Source organism: Vicugna pacos, chromosome 4 (genome assembly GCF_048564905.1).
Source record: "Vicugna pacos chromosome 4, VicPac4, whole genome shotgun sequence".
Taxonomy (NCBI): domain Eukaryota; kingdom Metazoa; phylum Chordata; class Mammalia; order Artiodactyla; family Camelidae; genus Vicugna; species Vicugna pacos.
Window position 1 is genome coordinate 33,260,397 of NC_132990.1, and position 26,466 is coordinate 33,286,862.

Here is a 26,466-nt window from a genome sequence, read left to right on the forward strand (position 1 = left end):
TAGTCTCTCCCCATGCTTCCTAAACTATATCATAGGCAAGGACTGTAGTCCGAAATCAATTCAAAGGGGGACAATAAGGAGCTGGCAAGATGGACGGGGGAAGTAATTACTGGATAGCTGGCTGCTATAATTAAACCTTGAGAATTCTTGAAAGCAAAATGCTACACTTGACTGGATGGAATGGAATGTGTGTGGTCACATTAGTGCAATGAGCCAGTGTGAGGAGGAATTTACGAAGCTGTGAGAGAAGCAAACCCTTCGTCTTGCTAGAGTCTTACAGCCTCATAACCAGGCCCCCAAAGGGTGAAGGAGGATGTTTTTCATGGCCATGTGAAATTCCATGTTAATATTTCTGTATCTGTCTAAAAAAAGAATTCACCCTTCAATTTAATGTTCTGTTTTTCAGATGTTCCTCTGAATGAAGTTGGAATCTACCTTTGACTATATCCATTTGCTTACCATTTTCCAGTCAGAAAAAAAAATGTAGGATTCTTAGTGTCAGTTTTAGAATAATATTGACTTAGGAGGAAAATGGTGTTTTTACAAATGTAAACAATGCAGAAAATCCAATCTGCATGCCTTTCTGATTTCAACATACTTTTGAACCTCAATTCCCCAACTCTGTACAGAATAGCTAGATAGTGGTACATATTTTGGTAAATAGAACAGCTAAATAAGTATTAACATCCCCTAAAGTGTTCTGAAAATGTTCTGTTTTGGGTTTTGATTTCTTATATATTTTGGACTTAGAAAAGTCCAATTGGAAAATTGAGTAAAAGTTAGTACATTCTTCTGAGATAGAATAATTTTCAGAGTGATATTCATCTGTGAAAACTGTGCTGATGTCTTGATTACAGTGCTCTTTGGCCCCAGACTCTGTCTATGAGGCTAAGCAAGATCACAGGGGGTTCTAACAAGTATTATTCCTAACAATTTTAATAGCTTCTCCTTCTTAAGCAAAAAAGAAAAAAAATTAACTATGTACTATGCTAGCCACTTTCCATGGTCACCTGATACAGTCCTGTAATAACATCACAGAGTAATGTCACACCCATTCTACAGAGGATGATACTGGAGCCTTTAAAGGTGAAGTATCTTGCCAAAGGCCACATGTTAGTAGGTAGCAGAGCAAAAATTTGAACTTGTATCTGCTTGACCCCAAAGTCTCCGTTCCTTTTCCTTTGTCATATTGCCACATTATGGTATCAAAAGGAAGAAGTTGATGAAAGAGAAAAATATCTAAAAATAATGGGAGAAAAAAGAAAATAAAGGTGTGTATTATACGGTGTTACAATGTTTCCACATTGAATATTAACAGGGAAAAGTAATAACAGAAATATTAGTTAATGTGTGTTGAACATTGACTATATACCATGTATTGGTGGAATAGTTTATTGTCTCATCTTATCTGTTATTCCCCAACAGCAACCTTACAAATTAGGTGCCATTATCCACACTGTACAGAGGAAACTGAGCTAAAGAGATGTTAAACTACCTTTTCACAGTTGTCTAACATATCATAAGTAAAGGTTCAGGAAAGCTCAAACCCAGAGTGTCCAGAGCCCACACTTACATTTCATGATTCTTGTCATAGATAAACTATTATTTAAGGGGTGATAGTGGCTTAGTGTCAATAGAGCACAGACTGTTTTTTACAGATAACTCACTCTTGTGCAAAGATTTAACACCCTTTTTGCTGCCAGAGAATATTTTCACCAAGTTTGCAAATGGCACTGAAGTGGGGAATATAGTAGTCAGCTGAGTGATAGAATCAAATGAAATGCAACCAAGAGCTTCTGTTCCACCAAATGACAATGGAGCTTTAAAAAGTTAACTGCTGAGTATAAAAAGCCATCAGAAATAAAGAGCGTCATATGAAAGAAGATCTAGGAATTTTACTTAATGGCAAGTTTTATTTGAGCCACACTATAAACTCCCTAAGAGCAGGGAGCTAGGTTATCTTGGGCACGACTTAATCTTTTAGGCCTAGTATAGTTTGGGAAACAAGCTAAGGGCTCAATAAATGGAATGAATGAATGAATGATATAACATGGATTTTTAAAAAGCCATTAACTCCTTTAAATTGCATTGATAGAGGTAGAACGTCTAGAACAGGGGATGTATGTGTTCTTCTATACTCTCTCCTAGTTAGACAGCTAGTCCACTTTATTAGTGTTGGGGTATCATTTACATATTTACACATCCAGTGAGGTCCAGTGTTGAGAGTAATTGGGGTGGTGGATGCAATAACGCTACATGAGAAATCGGGGACTGACATTTTAGGTAAGTGACTTCTTTGTATCAAGCATGGTTCCAGGCACTTTCTAAGTCATATCTAATTTATTTCTTAAAGTGACCAAGATAGCTCAGTGGTATCACCCTCATTTTACAGAAGGGGAACTACACTCATCTGCCCAGGATCACAGTAGTTGAACCACAGTTTGTCAAACTAAAAGGCCTAAGCTCCTCCTACTTAAGATTCTTCTTATCTTTATAAAAAACTAAAGATCTTCAGCCTGGAGAAAAAACTGCCAAGGGAGGGCTGACAAAGAAACTAAACCACAGCTCCTTTCAGAGCTGAAATTCTGTGATACCATAGTAATTTGAAGCTTCTCAAATATTAAAAGAAATATAAAGTAGACTGCGAGCAAAGTTATCCTGTGTGGTCTGGGGGAGGAGGAGAGAAATATACTCCAGTGAGTGGAAATTATGGGGAGGCAGATTACAGATAAACTTGAGGCAAACCTTTCTAATGATTAGACCTGTTTAATAGTGGAGTGCAGTGAGGAGTAAGGAAGTGAGTTCCCTGTCATCGAAGGGATTTAGACAAGGCTGGACTGCCACCCTGATATGCAGCCATCTTGGGCAGTTCAATACCGTATTTAAATTAATTAAAAAAGATTAAAATAAAGTTTGGTTCCTTAGTTGCACTAGCTACACTTCAAGTGCTTATTAATCACATTATGACTAGCGGCTGCCAGTTCGTACAATACAGAACTTTTCTGTACATGCGTTGTGCTGGACAGCACTGCCATAGCATTGGTGCATAATATTATTGGACTCTAGTTACTTTGTACTTTGAAATTGTTTCTGTGAACAGTTCCCATCAATCACCGTTTTTGACTAAAGAACTAGTAGTATTTTTTGTATTTATACCAGAACTGATTTTTCAAGTCTCTTATGAGATATACCCTGTTATGTATATCTAGTTAAATATTTGGCATGGTCATTTAATTAGCTATGGATAAAACTTGGCCTTTTGAGTCACTGCTAACCAAATAGGTACACCCTATTATAGAAATTCAGAGCATCCAATTGGACAGTACCTCTTGTTCGCAAAGAGGTTTCCCTCCAGGACTGTTTTTCTAAGTCTTAACTCTTATTTCTTTTCTTCTTTGCAAATTGGTCATTCCCAAACGAAATGAATTTGTTAGCAGATTGTTGGAAATTAATTACCTATGATATGCCAAAGCCACTTCATTTATGTCGGTGCTGAGGAGTCCCCTAGAGAGAGAATTTTTAGATTCAGCTGGAAATTAATTGTAATTAATATAATAGGTTAATTCATTGTAATTATTTTTAAGCCTTTTGGCAATGAGTTAATTTCCCAAGATCCACATTGCTCAAAGTGTCAGAGAATGCTTGATGAGAATGTTCTGGTACTGAACCTTAACCCTCAGGAAAAAAATCCTATTTGTCTTTGCTTCTGGCTGAGTTTCTTCAGAAACGTATTTAGGTGTCATTTGATTTCTGAGAACAAAGGAATCCCTGCAAGGTAATGCATAAACATGCATGGCCCAGATAGACGATGCTCATTGGAGAAAGGGAAAACAAAAGGCCTTTGATTGTGCCTCGTTTTTTTTGGAAGTGTGTCCTGCTTCAGACTAACAGAATGCCTCTGCTCTTGGAATAAAATGTAATGGAACCGAAAATTGAAGAATCTGGGCCCTTTTCCCTTTCCTAATTATTTCCACTTGACTCACTTAATCTTGGGCAATTATTCAGTCATATCTGAAATGAGAAAATGACAGGAATTGAATTTCCATCTCTTGTTTCAAGAGCTTATAAACATTAACAGAATAGTCTTGAACAAAAAACAAATACAAATCACAATTGACGGTGCCTTGTATTTTGATATTAGGAAAAATCCCTGCATTGTTAGGGAAGCAGCTAAAATTTCCAAATGCAGAAACCTTGTCAAGACTTGATGCATGATTTCATTATTAACGTTGAAAAACTATCATTTGTAACGAATAGTTCATAATGGGAGATTGTACAGAAGCTAAGGATCCAATTTGTTTACTTATACCTGAATAGGCCAGAAATTAATTGACCCCCAGATGGGTCATTGACAATCAGGTCATTAACACTCAAAGATGCACAGATTGGTTTCTGAGACTCAGAGATGTCTTGTCTCTTCCTAGTATGAACGTTGCTGCAAGTTTATGAAGAAAAGGATGCATGCAATCCTAATAGCTGCTAAGAGCTAGATCAGGATTCAGTATACAGTAAAATTCCTGACAACTGGAACTGTCTAAAATTAAAGCTAACTGCCAAGATGAGGAAGTAAGTTGCCCCTTACTACAAGGAATCAAGCAGCATCTGAGATCCTCTTACTGGGGTTGCTGTAGGGAGGTCACACATAAGATAGAGGCTTGGCTCCCGTGACATCTGAGGCTCTTTTGAATGCTGATTATTCTTGTAAGTTAGGGTTTTGTTGTTAACTTAGACTCCACAATTATGCATTTAGGATTATCCATAATGGCTCAGAATACCCCCACTTTCATTAAACATCTAGTTACCATACCCCTGCTATGTCGACCAAGCAAGCACCAAAGAGAAGGAAATGGGGTGCCTCTGAACATCTCATGAATGCTATGGATTGGCTCTCTGCATTCCTGAAACAACTCAGAAGAATTTGGTGGTGTTTACTAAATTGGGTGCTCCTAGAAGCAGACTGTGAGCCAAGGATTCAAGTACGTGTGAGTCATTAAAGAAGTGTACCCAGGAGAATCCAGGAAAGGAATGAGGGAAGGGACAAGCTAGACAGGGGTGATCCTACTGGAGCATAATTTACACCTCACTGTTTGTCCCACTCAGGGCCAAAGAAGCACTGGTTAGTAATGCATATGTGTGTTGGTGGGGGATGTCTGCTAGATGCTGGCTATAAAGTACACAGAAGCTGGGGGATGGGCACATTAAAGCTAAGAGATGGGGCAGTGCAGAGCTAATCAAAGGGATCAAAGGGGATCTGAGCAGAGCAGGAGCAACCTCTCTGCTATAGTTACTATTATCTGTATCTTTTAAAAATCTTCATCAGGAGGGGTTATTAAGACATGACCACACTGTATTTTTTAGACACATCCACAACTGCTAGAGATTGTAGTAACCTCCTTTAGATAACAATTGGTATCTCATTCCTACAAATCCAGTCAGCACTGAAAGATTTACCTCAATGCTGGTCCCGCCCTGCCAGGTCCTCTGGGGTTTTGAAAGTTTAAAAGGCAGTCAGCCAACCAGGTCCTCGTGGACTTAATAACAGTGCAGACTAAACTCATAACAAGGAAGAAAGCCTAAAGCTTACGTCCATTCGCAAAATTGTTGAAAGCAGACTCTTCAGCTCTCCCTGTTCCACAGGAGGCCCCGTGTGGGCTGACCTGGTCAGAGGGGGCTTCATTCAAGAGGGGAGCCATAAACTGGGTCTTGGAGGAGTTCTGTTGGGAGGGGGGAAGCCATTCCAGGCAGGAAGAATGAACAGCATAATAAATGAAATGTTTGCAGACAGCGAGGCAGTGCTCTTGAAAGGAGCAGAGAGAGGCTTTTATCGAGGCCTAGGGGAAATATCCATCCTTGGTATGTGGTGGAATCACATCAGCGAAGCTCTTCTCATCTTAGCCTTTTGGGACTGATGTGCCAAATAAGAGGAGAGGATATTTGTTTCTTGGGTATGGCATACATAATAAACTCAATTTTAGTAGAGTCTGCCTGAAATCCCAGGATGAGTTGGTGAGGGAAGAGGGCCTGCAGGGAGAAGTATAGCCCAGAGGTCGCTATTAGTGGTCCAGCCCCATCTTGCCCCCTGAACCCCACCCTCTGAAGTGCAGCTGCCTGCAGATTCTTTCCACCTGGATGTCCCAGAATCCTCTCAGAGTTAATGTGTCTCAAACCAACCTGCTCCTTTGTTTTCCTTTGCTATTCCTCAGGCTCAAACTTGGAGCTGTCCTTTACTCTCTTTCACACCTCATTCAGCCCCACCTTCAAAACAAACTGACCGCTTCACACCATTTCTGACCCCAGGCCTTTGGCATCTCGCATCTGGATTGTTGAAGTAGCCTCTAAGTGGGCTCCCTTGTCCTCCTACTGTTTTCCACACAATCAGTGTGATCCTTTTACAATATAAGACACAGCAGTTGTTTTCCTGCTCACAGCCTCCCATTAGTTGCCATTTCATTGCAATCAAATAATCGGCCCTCCGTATCTTTGGATTCTGCATCTCTGGATTCAACCAACTGTGGTTCGAAAATATAGGGACTACAGAGCTACAGTAATCAAGACAGCATGGTATTGGTACAAAAACAGACATATGGACCAATGGAATAGAATAGAGAGCCCAGAAATGAATCCACAAACTTTTGGTCAACTAATCTGTGACAAAGGAGGCAAGAATATATAATGAAATAAAGGCAGTCTCTTTAGCAAATGGTGTTGGGAAAACTGGACAGCAGCATGTAAATCAGTGAAGCTAGAACACTGCCTTACACCATACACAAAAATAAACTCAAAGTGTATCAAAGACTTAAACATAAGACAAGATACAATAAACCTCCTAGAAAAAAATATAGGCAAAACATTATCTCACATACATCTCAAAAATGTTCTCCTAGGGCAGTCTACCCAAGCAATAGAAATAAAAGCAAGAATAAACAAATGGGACCTAATGAAACTTACAAGCTTCTGCACAGCAAAGGAAACCATAAGTAAAACAAAACAACAACCTACGAAATGGGAGAAAATTTTTGCAAAAGATGAAACCGACAAAGGCTTGATCTCCAGAATATATAAGCAGCTCATACTTATATATACTTATATATGACTTAATAAGAAAAAAAAAACAACCCAATCCAAAAATGACAGAAGACCTAAACAAGCAATTATCCAAGGAAGGCATGCAAATGATCAATAGGCACATGAAAAAATGCTCAATATCACTAATATCAGAGAAATGCAAATCGAAACTACAGTGAGGTATCATCTCACACCAGTCAGAATGGCCATCATTTAAAAGTCTACAAATGACAAATGCTGGAGAGGCTGTGGAGAAAAGGGAACCCTCCTACACTGCTGGTGGGAATGCAGTTTGGTGCAGCCACTGTGGAAAACAGTATGGAGATTCCTCAAAAGACTAGGAATAGATTTACCATATGACTCAGTCATCCCACTCCTGGGCATATATCCAGATGGAGCTCTACTTCAAAATGACACCTGCACCCAATGTTCATAGCAGCACTATTTACAATAGCCAAGACATGGAAACAGCCTAACTGTCCATCGACAGATGACTGAATAAAGAAGCTGTGATATATTTATACAATGGAATACTATTCAGCCATAAAAAGTGACAACATAATGCCATTTGCAGCAACATGGATGTTCCTGGAGAATGTCATTCTAAGTGAAGTAAGACAGAAAGAGAATGAAAAATACCATATGAGATCACTCATATGCAGAATCTAAAAAAAATAAATAAATAAATACAAAACAGAAACAGACTCATAGACATAGAATACAAACTTGTGGTTGCCAGGGGGAATGGAGGGTGGGAAGGGACAGACTGGGATTTCAAAATGTAGAATAGGTAAACAAAATTGTACTGTGTAGCACAGGGAAGTATACACAGGAACTTGTGGTGGCTCACAGAGAAAGAGAATGTGACAATGAATGTATGTATGTTCATGTATAACTGAAAAATTGTGCTCTACACAGAAATTTGACACAACATTGTAAAATGACTGTAACTCAGTAAAAAAAAAAAGTGAAAAAAAAAAGAAAATATAGGGGGAAAAAATTCCAGAAAGTTTCAAAAAGCAAAACTTGAATTTGTTATGTACCGCCAACTATTTACATAGCATTTTCATTGTATTAGGTATTTTAAGTAACCTAGAGATGATTTAAAGTGTACAGGGGAATGTGTGTAGGTTGTATGCAAACACTGTACCATTTTACATCAGTGACTTGAGCCTCCGCCAATTTTGGTATCCACAGGGGTCCTGGAGCCAATCCCCTTGCATATTGAGGGACGACTTCTAAATCTCCCTGTGTTAGAGACTGGGCAGAACCTGACCTCTGGCTATTTCTTTAACCCCATGACTCATATCCTTTCTTTTGCTCCCTTGCTCCCTCCTTTCCTTTCCATCATCCTGTTCCCTCTTTAGATTTCTTTCTTTCCTGTTCCATCTGAGTGAAATGCTCTTTCTGCACATCTTGCTCTCTCATTTCTTTCAGGTCACAGCCCATAACGTCCTTTCCCTGACCCCACGTCTGAAAACATGGAGATGTGAGCGTTCTCCCCACAAAGTCTGACTGAGCTCCCCTGAAGCAGGAGTGAGACCAAAGAGAAGTCAGAGAAGGGATGGGAAGGGCAAGAGGACCCAAGGGAGGAACAGGGAGTCAGAGAATCAGGAGAGAGAGAAGTGACATATCCTCTCTTGGAGATGGGTACTGAGGTCAGGATGCCCCTGGACTAAGACCATCTCACTTCAGGTGCCCTGGGGCCACTCTGCATGTGCTTAGGATGCAGATCTTAAGGAATGTTGGGTGCCATGCTTTATTTTTCCCAACTGCCGATATTCATATTACTGGCCCAGGACCAAGCCAGGTGGCAAGTGTCTGGGAAAGGAGACAGTGAAAACCAAATAGCATTGATCACTTTTGTTTCTCTATCTCTACTCCAATAAAGACCCCTTTCCCTCAAGGGCGTGGTGTCAGAATCTACGCAGTGGTGATCAGATGTCCCAGGAACCTTTCCAGAGAACCTGGGCACCCTTTGCTCTTTCCCCAGCTAAATCAGTCTGAATGATAGTCTGCTGGCTAAAATTTTAAAAAGTACTAAGAGGAAGGAGGAAGTATGGGAGTGCGTCTGTTGTGGTGGGGGGGGAAGAGGAAGGTGGGAATGGGTTATTTCTTGAGCCAATACCAATAATGTAACTTTGAAGAGTCTGGCTTGGGGTTCTGACACCTGAATCCAAGCCTGACCTTTGCTGGATGTGTCATTCCAGTTTCCTCATCTCTAAACTGGAAACCACAATAGCGTGCACCTCATAGGTTTGCTGTGAGGCACACAGTGTCAGGTATACTGTTTGGATTCCATGTATGCTTGTTGAATTGAAATTCCATCTTTAAAAGTGTGTGACTCTGCACATCCATCCCTTTTCTGTTGGATTTTTCTGCATGTTGCTCTTTCCTTCCTGATTGGAAATAATCATCATATGGTAGTGTCTTTCAAAGTGCATTCTAATGGGATCTTTATCAGTCAGTCTTGCCCAGACAAACAGAACCCGTAGGATATATATGGAAGATAGAGCAAGACTGATTGATTTCAACCGGCTTACTCAGTTGTGGGGGCTGGCAAGTCAGAAATCTGTAGGTCACACTCACAGGCTAGAAACTGACAAAAGCTAATGCTGCTGTCAAAGGAATAATTACTTCTTTTTCAGGTAAACTTTAGGTTTTTGCTCTTAAGGTCTTTCACGGATTGGATGAGGGCCACCCAGGTTATAGAAGATAACCTCTTTTACTTAAAGTCAACTGACTGTACATGCTAACCCTATCAACAGAATTCCTTCCCAACAACACTTAATGTTCGATTGAATAATTGGATCCTGTAGTACAGACACGTTGACACAAAACTGACCAACAGTATATCCCTACCTTACAGCTCTTGTGCACTCTCAAAGAAGGAAAGACACAGCGCCTATGAGGCTGTGGGTAATAGGGGATGAGAGGAGTCTCCCAGGAAGCAAATGATGAAGACCCTACGAGGGTCTTCTACTGTGCTAAGACTAAAAGCCAAAGTGCTCATTGAGGGCTGCAGGGTCCTGTAATCTGGCTCCGTCCCTACCCCACCTCTCAGAGCTTATCTCCTTCTTCCCTCCCTAGGTCACACCCCACTCCAGCCACGCTGGCCTTCTTGTTCTGGAGCTCTCTTCCTCTTGATGTGCACTTAGCTAATTTCGTCAACTCCTTCCATCTCTTCTCAACAAGACCTCACTTCTCCCCAATGTTACCAATCCCACCTACCCTTCTTTTTTTCTTTTTTCCATAGCACTTACCACCTTCTATACAGCTTACTTATTTAGTTTGTCTATTTACTATTTACTCCTCGCTCTAGACTATAGATTCCTCAGCAGGGATCTTTGTCTGTTTTGATTACTGACACATTTCAAGGCCCTAGAACAGCGTCTGGTGTATGGTTGAGGCCCAAGAAATATTTGTTCAGTGAATGAAAGAGAAGGATAAAGAAGAGCAGTTCTACTCTGGAACTAATGGGGTGTGGTTAGGGCAGGTGAGGTGAACAACTCCAGGGGCGACATTCACATAGGTTGCAATGTGAATAAAGGTCCTTAGTGGAATGCAACACAGCAGCCCCTTCAAACAGGTAAACTGATGATCGGTGGGTTCAAATTCCACTTCTTTCTGTAAAGGGCAGTAAAGCCTTCATAAAGGGCAAGTCCTTGCTGTCCTCTAAGGGCAAGTATTAAACTGGATTGAAATTTTTTAACCCTTTTTAATCCCTGTGAAAGATGATAAAAATCCAAATTGTCCTTATGAAATGAATTTCATCTAACCATTTGTTATTATGAGGTCTGAAGGGAGACATAATAAGAAACAGTTACATGAGGTTCATGTCTTAAGGACAGTTTGGTTTTTATAATTCCTTACTTCTACAGTTCATTTCCTCTTCCCATAACCAGAAAAATCTCAGCTCTTCTAATCAGGATTCCTAGAGAATCTTCTCATCAAGATTCTTAGTGGCTCCAAAAGTGTGGTTCCCAGACAACAGCAACGTCATGACCTGGGAAGCTTTCAGCAATGCATGGCAGGCTCCAGAGTCAGCAGCTCTGAGGTGATGCCTGCAGATGATTCTGAGTCAAGCCCAGGTTTGACAGCCGCACTTAGAGACCATCCCCCATTGAAAAAGTTTCCTCTATCTTCTTTATATTCCTAGCTGCTAAGAAGATGTTTTATATAAATAATTGGGTTTCTTACTCCAACTGTAAAACGTATTACATTGAACGATATCCCTCCCAGGAGATTCTGCTGTGTGTCTCCTGACTCACCCATTTGATAATTCCTGGACTAGAGAATGTTTAAGAGCCTTAAATGATCTGGAAGGCTCTTTCTGGAAGGCGAGCGGGATGCTAAACTTGCATATCATTACTGCATTTCTATGCATGTGGCCCGCCTTTGGAAATTTTGCATAAGGTCCTCAAGGCTTGTTCAATTTAAGAAGCACTTTCTAGAACCATGCCTAATCCCAGGGAAAACCAGATTAACTCTCACCACAGAGTCGTATGGAATCACACTCTTGGAAAGCATGAATACTTGTTGCAGCTACGGAAGAATTGTCTGCCTTTGACTCCAGGAGTAACCATGGCCGTGAAATTCCTTGGAAAAACTTCATCAGTACTCATATCTGTAAAACCCTAGAGTGGTTGGTAATAGAAAGCAGAGAGATGTTCACGTCTACTCTTAGTAGAACATGTGGGTCCCAGATCACATTTTGACGATGAAAGATAAATTTAAAGTGATCACCAGAACTCATTCTAAGCCTTGATTTTTTTCCAGTTTTTCTTACGCGGCATGTGTTAGGTTAGTACCAAAATAACAAACATACCTTCCAAAACTCTGAGAGGGTTAGGCATTAACCCACATAATCTTGGTCAGAGATTCCAATGTGGCAAGACGGAGAAATTATGATATAATTATGTCGTATTTACTGCATGTGTTACACGCTCCTTACCTTTACTTAGGGTCACTGTGCCGTTTTCATATTCTTGAATTAAGACCTGGATATATGTTTGTCTCTTAATAAAGCTTTTAGAGTTCCAAGAAATACTGCTCTCTAAATAGTAACTTACTGATGTTTTGTATGTGTGCGTGTGTATTTTTCTGAGCAGGGTCATTGCCTGTGGCATGCTGGTAGTATTTAACAACCAGCTCTCCAGAAGAAAAAGCCCAATGTGTAGCATTTGTCAATTATCATAGTATAAATGTTATCACCAGGACCAATGTCAGGCCATCAGTCTGACATTGCATGTAAAGTTTGGAAAAAGTACACATAATTGGCACTCTTGGATTGGTGCAAGCCAGCTCCAACACATCATTGAAATGTAGAAAATTTGGAAAGCAGAGGAAAGGATAAAAAGAAAACAGAGAAAATAAATTCATGATATTGCTACTGAGAACAAAAACCACTTTTTTTTAATCACCTTAACTATCCATTTTCTGAAGAATATTGATTCTGAGCTATCCAGCATGAATTCTACCAGAATTCCTTGCTTCTAGGACTCTGAAGAGGATTTCCATACTTGGTAGAGGTGATTAAAAGAAGTGTCTGAACTTTCAGAAAGCTTGCCTTTCTATTTTTTTTTTAAATTGTGAAATAATAAGGACTTCAAAGTAAGGATACTTGCTTTTCCTAATAATTGAAGTAAAGAAATCACTTTCAGTATTCAATTACATTTCCTTATAGTATTTTGTGTGTTTTAATGTAATTGTTATCAATTTGTGTATATAATTTTGTTTTGCATTTATCTGCATGAATATCATTTTAATGGTTGCATAATATTCCATCAAATTGATATAACATCATTAATTAGCCATAATTGTTAGACATTTAGGTAGCGTTTTCTGATTTTTAATATTGCTGTAAGTAATGCTATATATCATTAGAGCACTGAGTATAAATCTCCTTCACCTTTCTGTTTCCTAAAGACAGATTCTGAAAGCAAATGATTTCAATTATAGGTCTTAAAAAAATTCCAGAATATCATATCAAAAGTTTGTAATAATATGCACTCCTACCAAAAGTGTTTAAGAATGCTTCTCTCACTCTGCCTTCACTAAAACCACTTCTTTTTTATGGTTTTTGATCATTTCATAAGTTTTTTTTAATTTTAGCATTGCATTTCTTTGCAATTGTGCTGAATTTTTTAATGTTTATTCTCATTTCTATTTCTCCTTTTAAAAAACTTTTGCTCATGTCAAGGGCTGCACAGTGAGACAATCCTCTCCTGGAAAATTCAGCTGTATGCCTCCCACCACGTGCATTTGTTAATTCCTGGACTAGAGGATGTTTTAAGAGCCTTCAGTGATCGGAAAGGCCCTTTCCTGGTCCCCTCATGTGGGAAGGAGGAAGACAGGGACACTAAACTTGCTTCTCCGCCCCCTACTTACATCTCTGCTTTCTGCTATTTCTCTTCTCCAGGCCTCAGGCTCCCTCCATTCCAGCCTTACTATTCCTCAGACAATCCAGACACACCACGGGGCAAGCAGGTTCTTCCCCCATATATCTACAGGGCTCACTTCCTCACTTCCTTCAAGACTTTTGACCAGTGCCATCTCCATGAGGCTTTCCCGGATCCCGCTCTCTAGAGTTGCCCTCCCTTATCTCCACTCACTGCCTCCGTTCTCTGCATCACTCTTCTCCATAGCATCAATCACCATCTGATGTGGTATATACTTTATTTGTTCATTACCTTCTTCCCCTCCAAAGTCCATAAGACAGTATCTCTAGAGTCTAGAGGAGTTTCTGATGAGTAAGTATACACCAGTCCTGTATCTAAAGGGTTAGTTTTATCTTGATGAAGACAAAATTAATTTATATGTTGTTTTTAAACACTGAAGATAACTGTTTGCAATATCTGTAACAAATATATTTCTAGATTTTTTAAGGTATTGTGTTTTTATACAAACAGAAGGTTAGTATTTTTTTCTGTAACTAAATCTTCCGTTGTTTTTTTTTTATTCAAATGACACTTATAAAATCCTTTTTCATAAAGAAATCAGATACTTTAATATTTTTTTATGGTTTGAATTTTTACATGTAACTCTTCAATATATAAAGAATTAATTTTGTTCTTTTGATAAAATGAAATCTAATTTTTAAATATAACTTACTGTTGAGATTTTGTTGCCCATAATGACTTTGGTTTTTCTCTTTATCATGCTCCATAATATTTTTAAATTTAACTTGTGTATTTTCCTCTCATGTAAAATCTATAGGTATCAAATCTCAAAGGACATTTTTAATTATCTCCAAGATATTTTCATGGTAGTATCTCTGTATTTTAAAAGCACTTTACAATATAGACTAAATATCCTTGAGTTTGTTTTTGTTATCACTACAAGTTCTGATAAGATACAGAGCAAATAAAAGGAACTATTATAGGAAGTTGGGTTCCCAGAAGTGGAAATACCAAGTCAAATCTGTTTCTAGCTGCATTTTTTCCTGTAACACCTGCCAGGTGTTATTAGAATTGGAAAACTGACCCTTTTATTGACTCTCTGTTAAGTCTAATGCCTAACTCATAGTTGTTGCTTGATAAATATTTATGGATTGAACTGCATGAACCTTAGGGCATGATATCCTTTCCAGGGAAGTATTCCAAGGAATAGCCTTTCTTTTCCATCTGTCTTCTGTTTTCTCCTTCTCTTAGCTGCGGTCCAGTGCAGAGCTCCATCCTGACCTGCTCACGGATTGCCTCACCGTGCAGCCCCTGCAGCCCGCCACTTCCCCACGAGATGCTGCCGATAGGGCGGTGGGATGCTCCCCAGGGCCCGGGCCTGACCTCTACCCAGGTAATGACAGCACAGGCAGACCCAGCCACATCCGCTACCCTTCTCCCGGCCCTTCACTCTGTTTAAAGGGAATGTTCACATAGAAAAATTCTCCTAAGATCATCTATATTTCACATTATCAATGAACTGCAAATTATCCCCTTCCTCTCCTCCCCACATGATTCCTGAACTGCGATTGGCAGCAGACTGTTTTTTTCTCATAAAGAAACAGTAAAATAATGCATTAGGTTTTTGAGTTCTGGACTTCTGCCAAAAGTCCAATGCACCCAAACAACCCTCTCAGGTATTTTAAATTTATTAATTTGATTTAGACTCAAGGGAAATGTTTCCCCCTTAAGCAGATAACAAGCTGCATATGGCTTTCTTAATGGAACAGTCATTGTCATCTTTGCATTGTAAAAGGAAGCCCCAGGTCTCTAAGAAAAATTTCTCATCAGTAAATCAGCTTGTGGGAATGTCCATTAATGTTTGTCAACCACTGAGGGAGGAGGGGTGTGATGGCACTCTAAGACTAGCTTCCTTCCACCTGGATCTGGATAATCGATGACTCTATATGTGGAAATTTTTGTGTATGCAGTGAAAGATAAGAAAGGCTTACTATAAAATAAGGACTTTAATTTTTTTTCGTTTACTTTCTTGGCTCAGATTTTTGTGCATTTTCCATTCTCTGTAATGGTGATATACTTGTACAAAGGTAATTGGGTATTGTCCTCATGTACAGAAAGCTCTTACTGTCATGCTGTGAATATCAAAGCAAAAGTCCCACCAGCTCCACAATCCAGACAATGGGGATTTTCTGTTTTCTGTGAATTAAAATTCTGCTTCCACTTCATGACTCCCCAGCCAGGTTTTGGAAGCAGACGGCTTTTTCGTTTTAAAAGCACTAATAGGCCATAAAGAATGAAGAATCTACTGATGCATAACAATGGAGTAGGAGAAAGACATGCTTTTGTAACTTTAAACTCAACAGTTTCAGTTGATCTAAATGCAGGGGGGAAAGCATTGAGCAAATATTTTGAGAGAGTCAGTCATCAAGGCATCCTTAATGTTGTCCCAGTGTTGGTGGCCCTTTATCAGTTGCTTTGGGTACTTACTTCCGGAGAAGACAAAGCCTCAGCTTTTTGAGACCCTAGGAGATTAGGTTAAAACTTATTGGAAGGGCTGACCAAATCTGACAGAGGTTTTGGGTCCAGGTACACATGACACTTGAAATATGCCAATGCACAGTGTTATCAACACACAAATATTTCATATTAGACATATACATGAAAAAGCGTGACTGGCTTTTGTTTGCACATATGTCTGTTTGATTTGCCAAACATTTGACATATGAACATTTATTCTAGCACAGTAAATTAACAATCAATTTAAAACTGCCTTTAGAGCATTTCAGTTCATAAATTCACGATCTTACTGGATACCTGGAACCCAAAAGTTAAAGAGTAAAAGCTAACCAGAATTGATTGAAAAATGTCCCAACATCCAATCTAAATAAATGGTTTATGGTGATGGGCTAGTCTTGTTGCATTTAAACCTCTTGCATATGGGTTTGAGAAGCCATCATATCTGTATCTATGACAAACATTAGTACCTTTGCTCTTTGTGGCATACAGCATATGGCTCGTTTTCAAAACTTAGGAGTCACATTTGTCTTTGTGTGTGCTTTTGGATATCTGGTAGTATTGTTAAAGTTGTTTTTTTTTAAGAGGTTTAGTTTGAAATGGCTTTGTAATTCCAAACAGAATTCCTCTTTCTGTTCATGACACTTTTCTGCATTTGGTCTTCAAAAAATGCTCATAGCTTTGAGCCTCTAACTGTGGCGGGTGAGCTGCTGTAGCAGACAAGGAGCCTCCATTCCCACAGCGTCAACAGAGCATCTTTAGAATGACTCAAACTTTCTGTGACTCTGGGAACGCTGGAAACAGGCAGGCGGCCATCCTGCTTAACTTTTTCTTGGAATTTTACTTCTCTAGTTAGCTTATAACTATGAAAGTTCATCTGGCCTGCTTCTTTCTTTATGCCTGTGTCCCTTGGGTTCTATTTTAGTTTCTTTGTTCTTGACTTTAAAAGAAAATTGATTATGCCTTCTGGTTTGCTGAGTAGGCACAAACCCAGAGCAGAACAAGGCAAGAGGAAAGACTAAAACACAAATATGTTAAGCCTTCCTTTCATAGTTCTAGAAATGCACTTGCCAGGAGTGCATGTTCACACCAGTTTCCAACCTGTGCTAAAGATCTGTGGAAAGAAGCCAAACAGTGAAAAATGCCAAAGGAAAAGGAAACTGTTCCTCAGTTACATGTAAAATCTGAAGTGTTAAGGTAATTTAACAAAGATTAAGACTTGGCTAAATGGCAAAAGTACTTGGAGTCACTCTCTTTACATTCTGCTATACAAAATCAAAAAATTATTTGTTTAATGATTGTCAAAAACTTATAATTTTAAGTGCAAGTAAACTGATTTATTATAAAAATATTTTGATGGAAACCTGTTGAGTATGTATGGGCAAAGGATCAAAAGCAATTCAACGTGAATATCATGATTTATAAGAAGCTGCAATGATTAAGGACTCTTAGTTTGAAGAAGTCATGGTTTTGAAATGGAAAGTTTTAGTACCTAGTAGACAGTAATTTGTAAGATTCCAAGACAGGGTTAGTTTGCAGAGCATTAAGATGAACAGGGAAGATGGCAGTTCTGACACATACAAATCTTATAAGTCTCCTAACATACTGGCTTCCCTTATTGAAACAAACTTTTCAGTTGATAAGACAGAGTTTGATTGGAAAGGATTGTGGGAAAGGCTTTTATTTCTTTGGAAGAAAATTGTGCCTCAGGTTAAAGCAGCCAGTATCATCTGAGGCCATACTGAGGAAAAACTTTAAATCGAGGTGTTTACTTGTCTACTATTCTGAAAATCCCAGGGCTGCCCAGGCCTGCTCCTGAGTTAACCTGAAGTAATTTTGTGATCTAACAGGGAGGCCAGAGCAGTGATGAGTAATTCTCAAAGGTGGCTTTCTTATATTTTCTGTCCTTTGGTTCAGAAGTTCTATAACCCAGATAGAGAATGCCCCAGGCCAGCCTGTAAATTTAGGTGATTTATCTGATGATCTAAGGCAGAAATATTTCATGGCCAGTAGATCAAGGTGTGAAAGTCACACTCAAGGCTTAATGCCTGTTTAGATCTTCTCTTCAGTTTCCTCAATGAACTAATAAAGTGGATTACCTTAAAATTAGTGAATCTGCAGTATCAAGGACAGCCAGGACCAGGGCTAACAAAGTGTGTTCTGTGTAAAATCTGTCCCATGAGCGGTCACAAAAATTATGGCTCCCTCCAAACTGAAACCATACTGCAGAGTCAATAAAACATGGCCTTTGCAGATGACCTTAGCCATGAAGACATCATAGAGGCCAGTGTGGCTGAGATGTTTGAGTCACACAGAAACCACTCATTAGACAAAGAGCCAATGCAACTGGAACAAGGAAATCTGCAAGAATGAGGGAATTTTATTGTTACCACTTCTCTTGAGTTATAAAAATAATTGTATTTTAGAGCTTACAAGTCCTATTGAATTATCCCAATTTTGAATATAATGGTAGGTTTTTCAGGAGGAAAAAGAAAGTATTATGTTCAGATATCTTAAGGAACTATGGAAGGAAAACAAAGACTTTTTTAGGGCAGGGATTTTTGAAGCCATATAACTGTCAGTCCTCCACATCTGCAGATGCGTAACTTGAGGATACAGAGGGCTTTGAGGGTCCCCAAGGATTCTGGTATTTATGTGGATCCGGGAACCAATCCCTCAAGGATACTGAGGGATGACTGTATTGTCATTCCCTTCCCTTCATCTCATTACAAGAAATTGAAGGCTTCTCTCTTACCATATTATCACTTTTTGTAATAAATAGCACCATATTAAATTCATGCAGAATTTAGCATACTTCATGAAATAGTTAATGTTTCATTTTAATGTAATGTTGTAGTATATGTTTTAATATATTTTCTACATTCTTGAATTGAGTATATTTACTATCTTGGGACAGCTTGCAGAGCTGTAGAGGTTAGAAATAATTTTATATAAAGTTGCCTCCATAAAGTCTACTCTCAAAAAGTGGTCATTAATTCAGGGACTTTATTAGAAAGTTTTAAATTGGCACACAAATTTCCCAATAAGTTAAACTTTACAGGAGAATTGTGAAGATCAAATGACATGATCTATATAAAAGTCCTTAAGAAGGCATAGTACATTATAAAAATGCGATAGTTATTACTTGCATTATCTTCAAAAGCACTGCTTTGCTTAGAATTCACAAGAGGGGAAAAAGGAACAGAACAATTTGGAATTGGTGTTGGACAGGAAGAGGTCAATACTGGGCTTACAGAAGGGATATAAAGGAAAACATTTGGCAATAAAGTCTTTGTCAAGTCTCTTTGACACTGCCTTGAACTGCAGTCAAAGTCTTGGCATTGTTTTTGTAGCATCTCTTGTATCCATGGATTATCCACAGATTGGATTAGATTGGTAAGGATAGGGGCAAGCCTCATCCTTCTCTGTTATAGGCCCTGATACTTTTAGCCTATAAATTTAGCCCTCCCTGCCTCTAAGTCCATCCTGTAGTATGTATTATAACACCCGAAAGATCTATGAAAATAGATGGCTGGGCCCTGCCCCGAGAATTTCTGATTCAGTAGGTCTGAATGAGTCACGAAAATATGAATTTTTAAAAAAATTTTTTATTGAGTTATAGTCATTTTACAATGTTGTGTCAATTTCCAGTGTAGAGCACAATTTTTCAGTTATACTTGAACATACATATATTCATTGCCACATTCTTTTTCACTGTGAGTTACCACAAGATCTTGTATATATATTTCCCTGTGCTATACAGTATAATCTTGTTTATCTGTTCTACATATGCCTGTCAGTATCTACAAATTTTGAACTCCCAGTCTGTCCCTTACCACCCCCTCCCCCTTGGCAACTACAAGTTTGTATTCTATGTCTCTGAGTCTGTTTCTGTTTTGTATTTATGTTGTTCTTCTTCTTTTTTTTTTGTTTTTTTAGATTCCGCATATGAGCGATCTCATATGGTATTTTTCATTCTCTTTCTGTCTTACTTCACTTAGAATGACATTCTCCAGGAACATCCATGTTGCTGCAAATGGCATTATGTTGTCACTTTTTATGGCTGAATAGTATTCCATTGTATAAATATATCACAGCTTCTTTATTCAGTCATCTGTCAATGGACAGTTAGGCTGTTTCCATGTCTTGGCTATTGTAAATAGTGCTGCTATGAACATTGGGTGCAGGTGTCATTTTGAAGTAGAGCTCCATCTGGATATATGCCCAGGAGTGGGATGACTGAGTCATATGGTAAATCTATTCCTAGTCTTTTGAGGAATCTCCATACTGTTTTCCACAGTGGCTGCACCAAACTGCATTCCCACCAGCAGTGTAGGAGGGTACCCTTTTCTCCACAGCCTCTCCAGCATTTGTCATTTGTGGACTTTTGAATGATGGCCATTCTGACTGGTGTGAGATGATACCTCACTGTAATTTTGATGTGCATTTCTCTGATATTAGTGATATTGAGCATTTTTTCATGTGCCTATTGATCATTTGGATGTCTTCTTTCGAGAATTGCTTGTTTAGGTCTTCTGTCATTTTTGGATTGGGTTGTCTGTTTTTTTTCTTATTAAGTCGTATGAGCTGCTTATATATTCTGGAGATCAAGCCTTTGTTGGTTTCATTTGCAAAAATTTCCTCCCATTCTGTAGGTTGTCGTTTTGTTTTACTTATAGTTTCCTTTGCTGTGCAGAAGCTTGTAAGTTTCATTAGGTCCCATTTGTTTATTCTTGCTTTTATTTCTATTGCTTGGGTAGACTGCCCTAGGAGAACATTTTTGAGATGTATGTGAGATAATGTTTTGCCTATATTTTTTTCTAGGAGGTTTATTGTATCTTGTCTTATGTTTAAGTCTTTGATCCATTTTGAGTTTATTTTTGTGTATGGTATAAGGCAGTGTTCTAGCTTCACTGATTTACATGCTGCTGTCCAGTTTTCCCAACACCATTTGCTGAAGAGACTGTCTTTATTCCATTGTATATTCTTGCCTCCTTTGTCACAGATTAGTTGACCAAAAGTTTGTGGGTTCATTTCTGGGCTCTCTATTCTGTTCCATTGGTCCATATGTCTGTTTTTGTACCAATACCATGCTGTCTTGATTATTGTAGCTCTGTAGTATTGTCTGAAGTCTGAAAGAGTTATTCCTCCAGCCTCTTTCTTTTTTCTTCAGTAATGCTTCGGCAATTCTAGGTCTTTTGTGGTTCCATAACAATTTGAATTTTTTGCCAAGTGTTTCTAACAATTTCACAGGTAACACTAGGTGCTGCTGGTCCTGGGACCACACTTTGAAAGCCATTGCTCTGGATCATAAAATGTGGGAATATGACTTCTAGCAAAACATGACCTGAATTTTGACTGGTAGGAGTTAACAGTAAGAACTGCCCCTAATTAACTAAATGGGAGGAATCCTTTCACAGTGTACACATCTAGCAAATCACCAAGATGCACACTTTAAATATCTTACAATTGTATATGTCAGTTGTACCTCAGCGAAATTGAGATTAAATAATAAGTATTTAAAAATTGAGGCAAATTTTTTTCATGTGAAAACAGTGTAATAGAAATCTGTCCATAAAAGACATATTGCCAATATGCTGTATATGTACAATGATAAATGGAATAATGCTGCTGTGGTCCTTACAGTTAAATAATTACAAAGGTAATAGAACTGAATCAAATAGTGGGGGAAGAAAGAATTGGCCTGTCGTATATATTTCTGTTTCTTGCTACAGAGACCTTATGGATAGACAGTAAGTGTGTCCTCCCACACCAGTATTATAATAGCACTGCTCATATTTTGATTAAGAGTGAGATTTTATAACCCGCAATTGAAGAAAATTAAAATTCTGATTCCCAGCCAGCACAGGGCACATTTGTATATATGCAGCTAATGTTAATGACTTTATATGTTTGCAAGCTGCTTAATTTCGTGCTTCAGTTTTCCATATCCACTTATTCCCTTGTATTCATGTTAGTTTTCACACAAGATTAAGCTGAATTATTCAGTTTTACAATATGTACAAGTTTTTGCTGTAAAAATATTTTTGTAGGTGAGCAAAAACAATTCCACACCTTCTAGAGGAGAGGAAACTAGTGAAGCTGGGTGATCATAGCTGTGTTCCCATTGGGCAGTCTTGATTGTCTTTATACTATTATTTCTTGTTTTCCTCACTTTATGTTACTTTTCTGGCACTCAAGAGGCGTGTGGGAAGGAAAGATTGGCTCTACTTTGAAGTGTACCCCAACCAGGTCTTAGGAAACAGATGGATGGCAAGGTGGAGAGTTCCAGATAGGATTTCTGGAATGAGGAGCTAGTAGCTTTTGTGATTAGGAAGTTCTGAGCCAAACGTCTAAGTCCAGAGCTTCGACTTTCTGCTTCAACTGAATTTTCCTTCCAAGGAAAGAGAGAAGTAGGTAGCTATGTCTCTTTCACGTGAAGAATAAAGAAAGAAGAAAGTGGGCATTTTCAAGGTGTTTGTAGCCGTAGTGAAAGTTCTTTTTTTACTATGTATGAGCACTGAAAATAAATGTTAAGAATAACATAAAACTCTAAAGTAAAGGACATTACTGCATTATCTTGAATATTATTTGTCATGTTTTACAACTAACAGTAATAAGAGAGCATATTGCAAGCACTGTATAAAGAGGGTTTTGTGGAATTGACCCTTCTGGGCCACCAACAGCACGGACTCCAAAGACTGCATTTTATAGTGTTTTCTCAATATTGTCAGAGGACTGTCTATTCCGTTCAGGTGTCCTGGCCATACCTTGAACTGTTAACACTGCTCTAACAGTAGGCATTGATCCATCAGAAGTTACAGCTGCTCCATGGCGTTTTAAGTTTCCTCCTAAGTTTTGAGGCCACTGTAGGGTCCCTTTCATAACATTATTTCCAGTTCTACTGGGTTTTGCTACTTGGACTCTAGTCCTGTTCTCTCTTAGTGAACTTAACTGCTCACGTCTGACTTTTGCTCTGACTCTCCATCATCTCTGATTTGAGAGTTGAGTCCCACCCTAAAGATCTGTTAACACCTAACCCCATTATAAAAAGTCAGGGATTTATAATCTTCACTGTAACCTTTCTCTGGGGATTTAATAAAAGGCTTATTTGCACCTTCTGGGAGAGGCAGCAGAAAGTATACTACTCACTTGCCCCTTGAACAATATGGGCTTCAAATGCACGGGTACACTTACACATGGATATTTTTCAACCGTACACACAGTACCACACAGTCTGTGGTTGGTTGAATCACCCAATGTGGAGGAAGTGCAGAGACAACTGAGGATCCTGAGGGCTCATCAGTGTGCATAGGGGTTTGCTCCTCAGACAGGTTCACAGGGATGCTTATCAGGTTTTCTGAGAAATGTATACACTTTGTGAAAATACATTGCATCAACCCCCCTGAAGATTTTGCTGTTGGTAAAACAATGATCTATGTTTCGTAGTTCTGAAGTACGAAGGCAGTTTGGGGTTTTATCTGCACAAAAGTAAGGATGGACAGTATTTAGCATCTCTTCTTAAGTTACGTTACTGGCCATGTTTTGTACAAGCGGTCTGACCACTGTGTAGCCAATCTATGCTCAAATATAACATTTGTAAGTGGAAGCGTTACTTCTTCCTCTAACTGAAATTTATTTCCCTCTTACTGAGATCAGTTGCTTACCTGTCATACATTAAATGACAGAGTGCTTAGAACAGTGCCTAGCCCACAGTAAGTATTCAGCATCTATAGTTAATATTGTTACTTTTATCCAAATACTAGAAAAATACATATTATACTTCTGTAAAGCAGATAGGGAACAGTGCCAGAAATTACCCACCACTCCCATTGTTTAAGAAATGGTGAAAATCTGGGAGCCTGAACAAATTGGAAATTTAATCAACGTCATTTAGTAGAAAAGGAAACTAAAATATATAATCCTTTATAGTTTGCATTTCAGTAATTTACCCAGTAGTTCCCATAGCATTTTTTTAAATTAAGGCAGTCTACTCTAGTTCTCTAGGGGAAAAACAAATTGGAATCAGAGGTGGCCATGCACCTGGAATCACAAAGTCAGAATTGTGTTTTGATGGGTACCGTGTTTGTGTATTCAGAAATAGCATGATTTTTTTGTTTGTTTTTGTTGTTTAGAGACAGTGTGCTATGGCAGAAAGAACGTGAAGCTAGATCTGAGCCCCAGTCCTAGCTCTCCACTCGCTAGGAGGTTAGTTTGCAGTGGTTATCTTTCCTCTTTGTAAAAATGGTGGTAAGATGACTGACTCCGTAGGACTGTTGTGAGAATTAAGTGAGACCACATGGAAGAGTTCAGTACACTCCCTGCAGCTGGTAGATGCTCAGTTGATGTGCTTTTCTTTCTTCCTTCCTCTTTGCTTAAAAGCTTAGAGAATTACTCACAAACCAAGTCTGTGTCTGTGACAGGGACTAGAACCCCTTCTAACCATTCCTTTTAGTATTGGGTGCTGCTGCTTGGAGTTCAGAAATAGCTGTTCTGAGATGAAGTGTTCCTTCCAAGAAGAATTCAAGTCAAGATAAGGACTCATTTCCCATATTCTAAGACCCATTTTCAGATCTGTAAATTAGACATTTTTTTCTGTTGCCATGAAGAGTAGAAGTATATTTAGGCTGATTATACAGAGTGAAAATGTGCCTGGTTGATAAATGACTTTAATCAGCAGTGAATCCGTGATGGTGAGGGAGGTGGAGGGAAGAAGAAATAGGATTGATGGCTTTGACCAACACGATCTTACACGCTCATGTGTTAGCCTTGCTGAGGTATAGGAGGTATAGCCTTGATCCCTTCCAATGTCATTTTGTAAATAGACTCTTCCAGGACATGTCATTTTTCTCAAAATATACTCCAAGGTGTATAAAAAACTATTCTTGACTATTTGCCTACATCAAATTTGGTTTCCATATTTCGAAAACAGTTGCCTAGTATCTTCATGAGGGTTCTTAGTAGTTACCATGCAACAGATAATGTACTACCATACATCAAATCTGACTGGCCTGCCTCCTATTTTTGCATGGCCTGAGAGCTAAGGAGGGTTTTAAGATTTTTAAATGTAAAATGTAAAAAAGACTTCTAGCCTTTAGGTAAGAACAGTTGCTCAAAGAATTGAGGTTAGCCAACCACTGCTTTATATTCACATTTGGGGCATTCATCAGTGACTGAGCAAGATCAAGGATGCTTATGACTTCCCATGTATTTGATCGTATTTTGTTTTCAAAATCTGCCTGTACATCCGTATCCTGTTTTTGACCTCTGTAATACTTTAGATTTAGCAAATACTTTAGTAATCTTCTAGCCTATGGGTTTGCAGAGATTTTTATAAGGCCCAGTGCTTAACTGGTCACAGCAGAGCTGCTGCAGTTGAAGGGAACCACACCACTTGTACTGCCCATTGCCCAGCACTCCTTGTCCTCCCCTGGGCATCCTGTGGAACCCCAAATGTTGTGGCTTTTAAATGAAATTATTATCAGTTAAAGTAGCCACATTGTAAGCAGACACCTGCAGATGCAGGCTGGGCCATGGTGGGAGTGTGTAAGCCCTCACTAGTGTGCTTCCCTCGTAGGATGAATCTACCAGAAGACAGGCAGAACTTGGTTCTGGTTTTGGTGAACCCAGGGCTGACAGCGACATGAGAGGCAGCAGTCACAGTTTAATTCTACCAAGGTCTATTTCTTCCTAAAAAGAGAAGAGTTTCAAACTCTTGAATATCCAGGATTATGTTTTCTAAAATCCAGGCCTCTTATAAATGCATAAATTAATGTCAAAAGGAAGGCAAAAAGCTGAAATACTGAACTTTAGGAACCCATGAGGTCACATTCCAACAAGAAGGATATTTTGTTCTTCAAAAATACGCTTTCTGCCAGCAACAAAGATACTTGAAATTCATATAACTGAACACTGAACCCTCCATTCCACACATAGAGAAAAGCCTTTAGATTCCTTGAGGAAGGTTGTATGTGGGCAAAAACTCAGGATAACATGTGAATGACTTATCAGAGTCTATCTTGAAAGTAAAGTAAACTAGGAGGAAACACTGAGTATCTGAAGGCAAAATGGGAAGAGTGTCCACTTCATGGGCAAAGGGTGAAAAAAAGAGGAAAGGGGGGTTCTCTGGAGTCAACAAAACCATCTTCCTCATCTATGCAGTTTCTCCCAGGGTTAGTGGTAATTGAAGACTTCGGCTTCCTGCTCTAGCACAGTTCTCCAGAAGGGCTGTTGTAACTCCGTTGTACAGAGCTGGGAAAGGGAGACATTTCATGAGAGAGTTCAGAGCTGGTAAATCCGTCCTTGAGTAGGCTAGGAGAATATTGCAATTAAAATTGGATTGACTGTCTGTGCTAAAAATCTGTTTCCAAAAAGCCTTTTCTGTGAAATGTTTTCAGAAGTCATATGAAATTAGAGTGTGTGGGGTTGTCTCAGTAGTGTCTGAAAGGGAAGAAACCTCTTTTGTGGTCAGTGTGGTACAGGTAGG

The 26,466-nt window shown here is 39.0% G+C and overlaps 1 protein-coding gene across 3 annotated transcripts in view; it reads left to right on the forward strand.

Annotated features, from left to right (window-relative positions):
• Positions 1-26,466, forward strand: part of GLIS3 (GLIS family zinc finger 3) — a 526,902-nt gene that overhangs the window by 446,848 nt on the left and 53,588 nt on the right. For all 3 annotated transcript variants that reach the window (XR_012071988.1, XM_072959522.1, XM_072959523.1), the window contains exon 8: positions 14,718-14,859. Coding sequence is in view for 2 of the 3 variants with exons in the window: in XM_072959522.1 (XP_072815623.1) it covers positions 14,718-14,859 (142 nt within the window). In the remaining variant the exon portion in view is untranslated. The remainder of the gene's footprint in view (positions 1-14,717; positions 14,860-26,466) is intronic.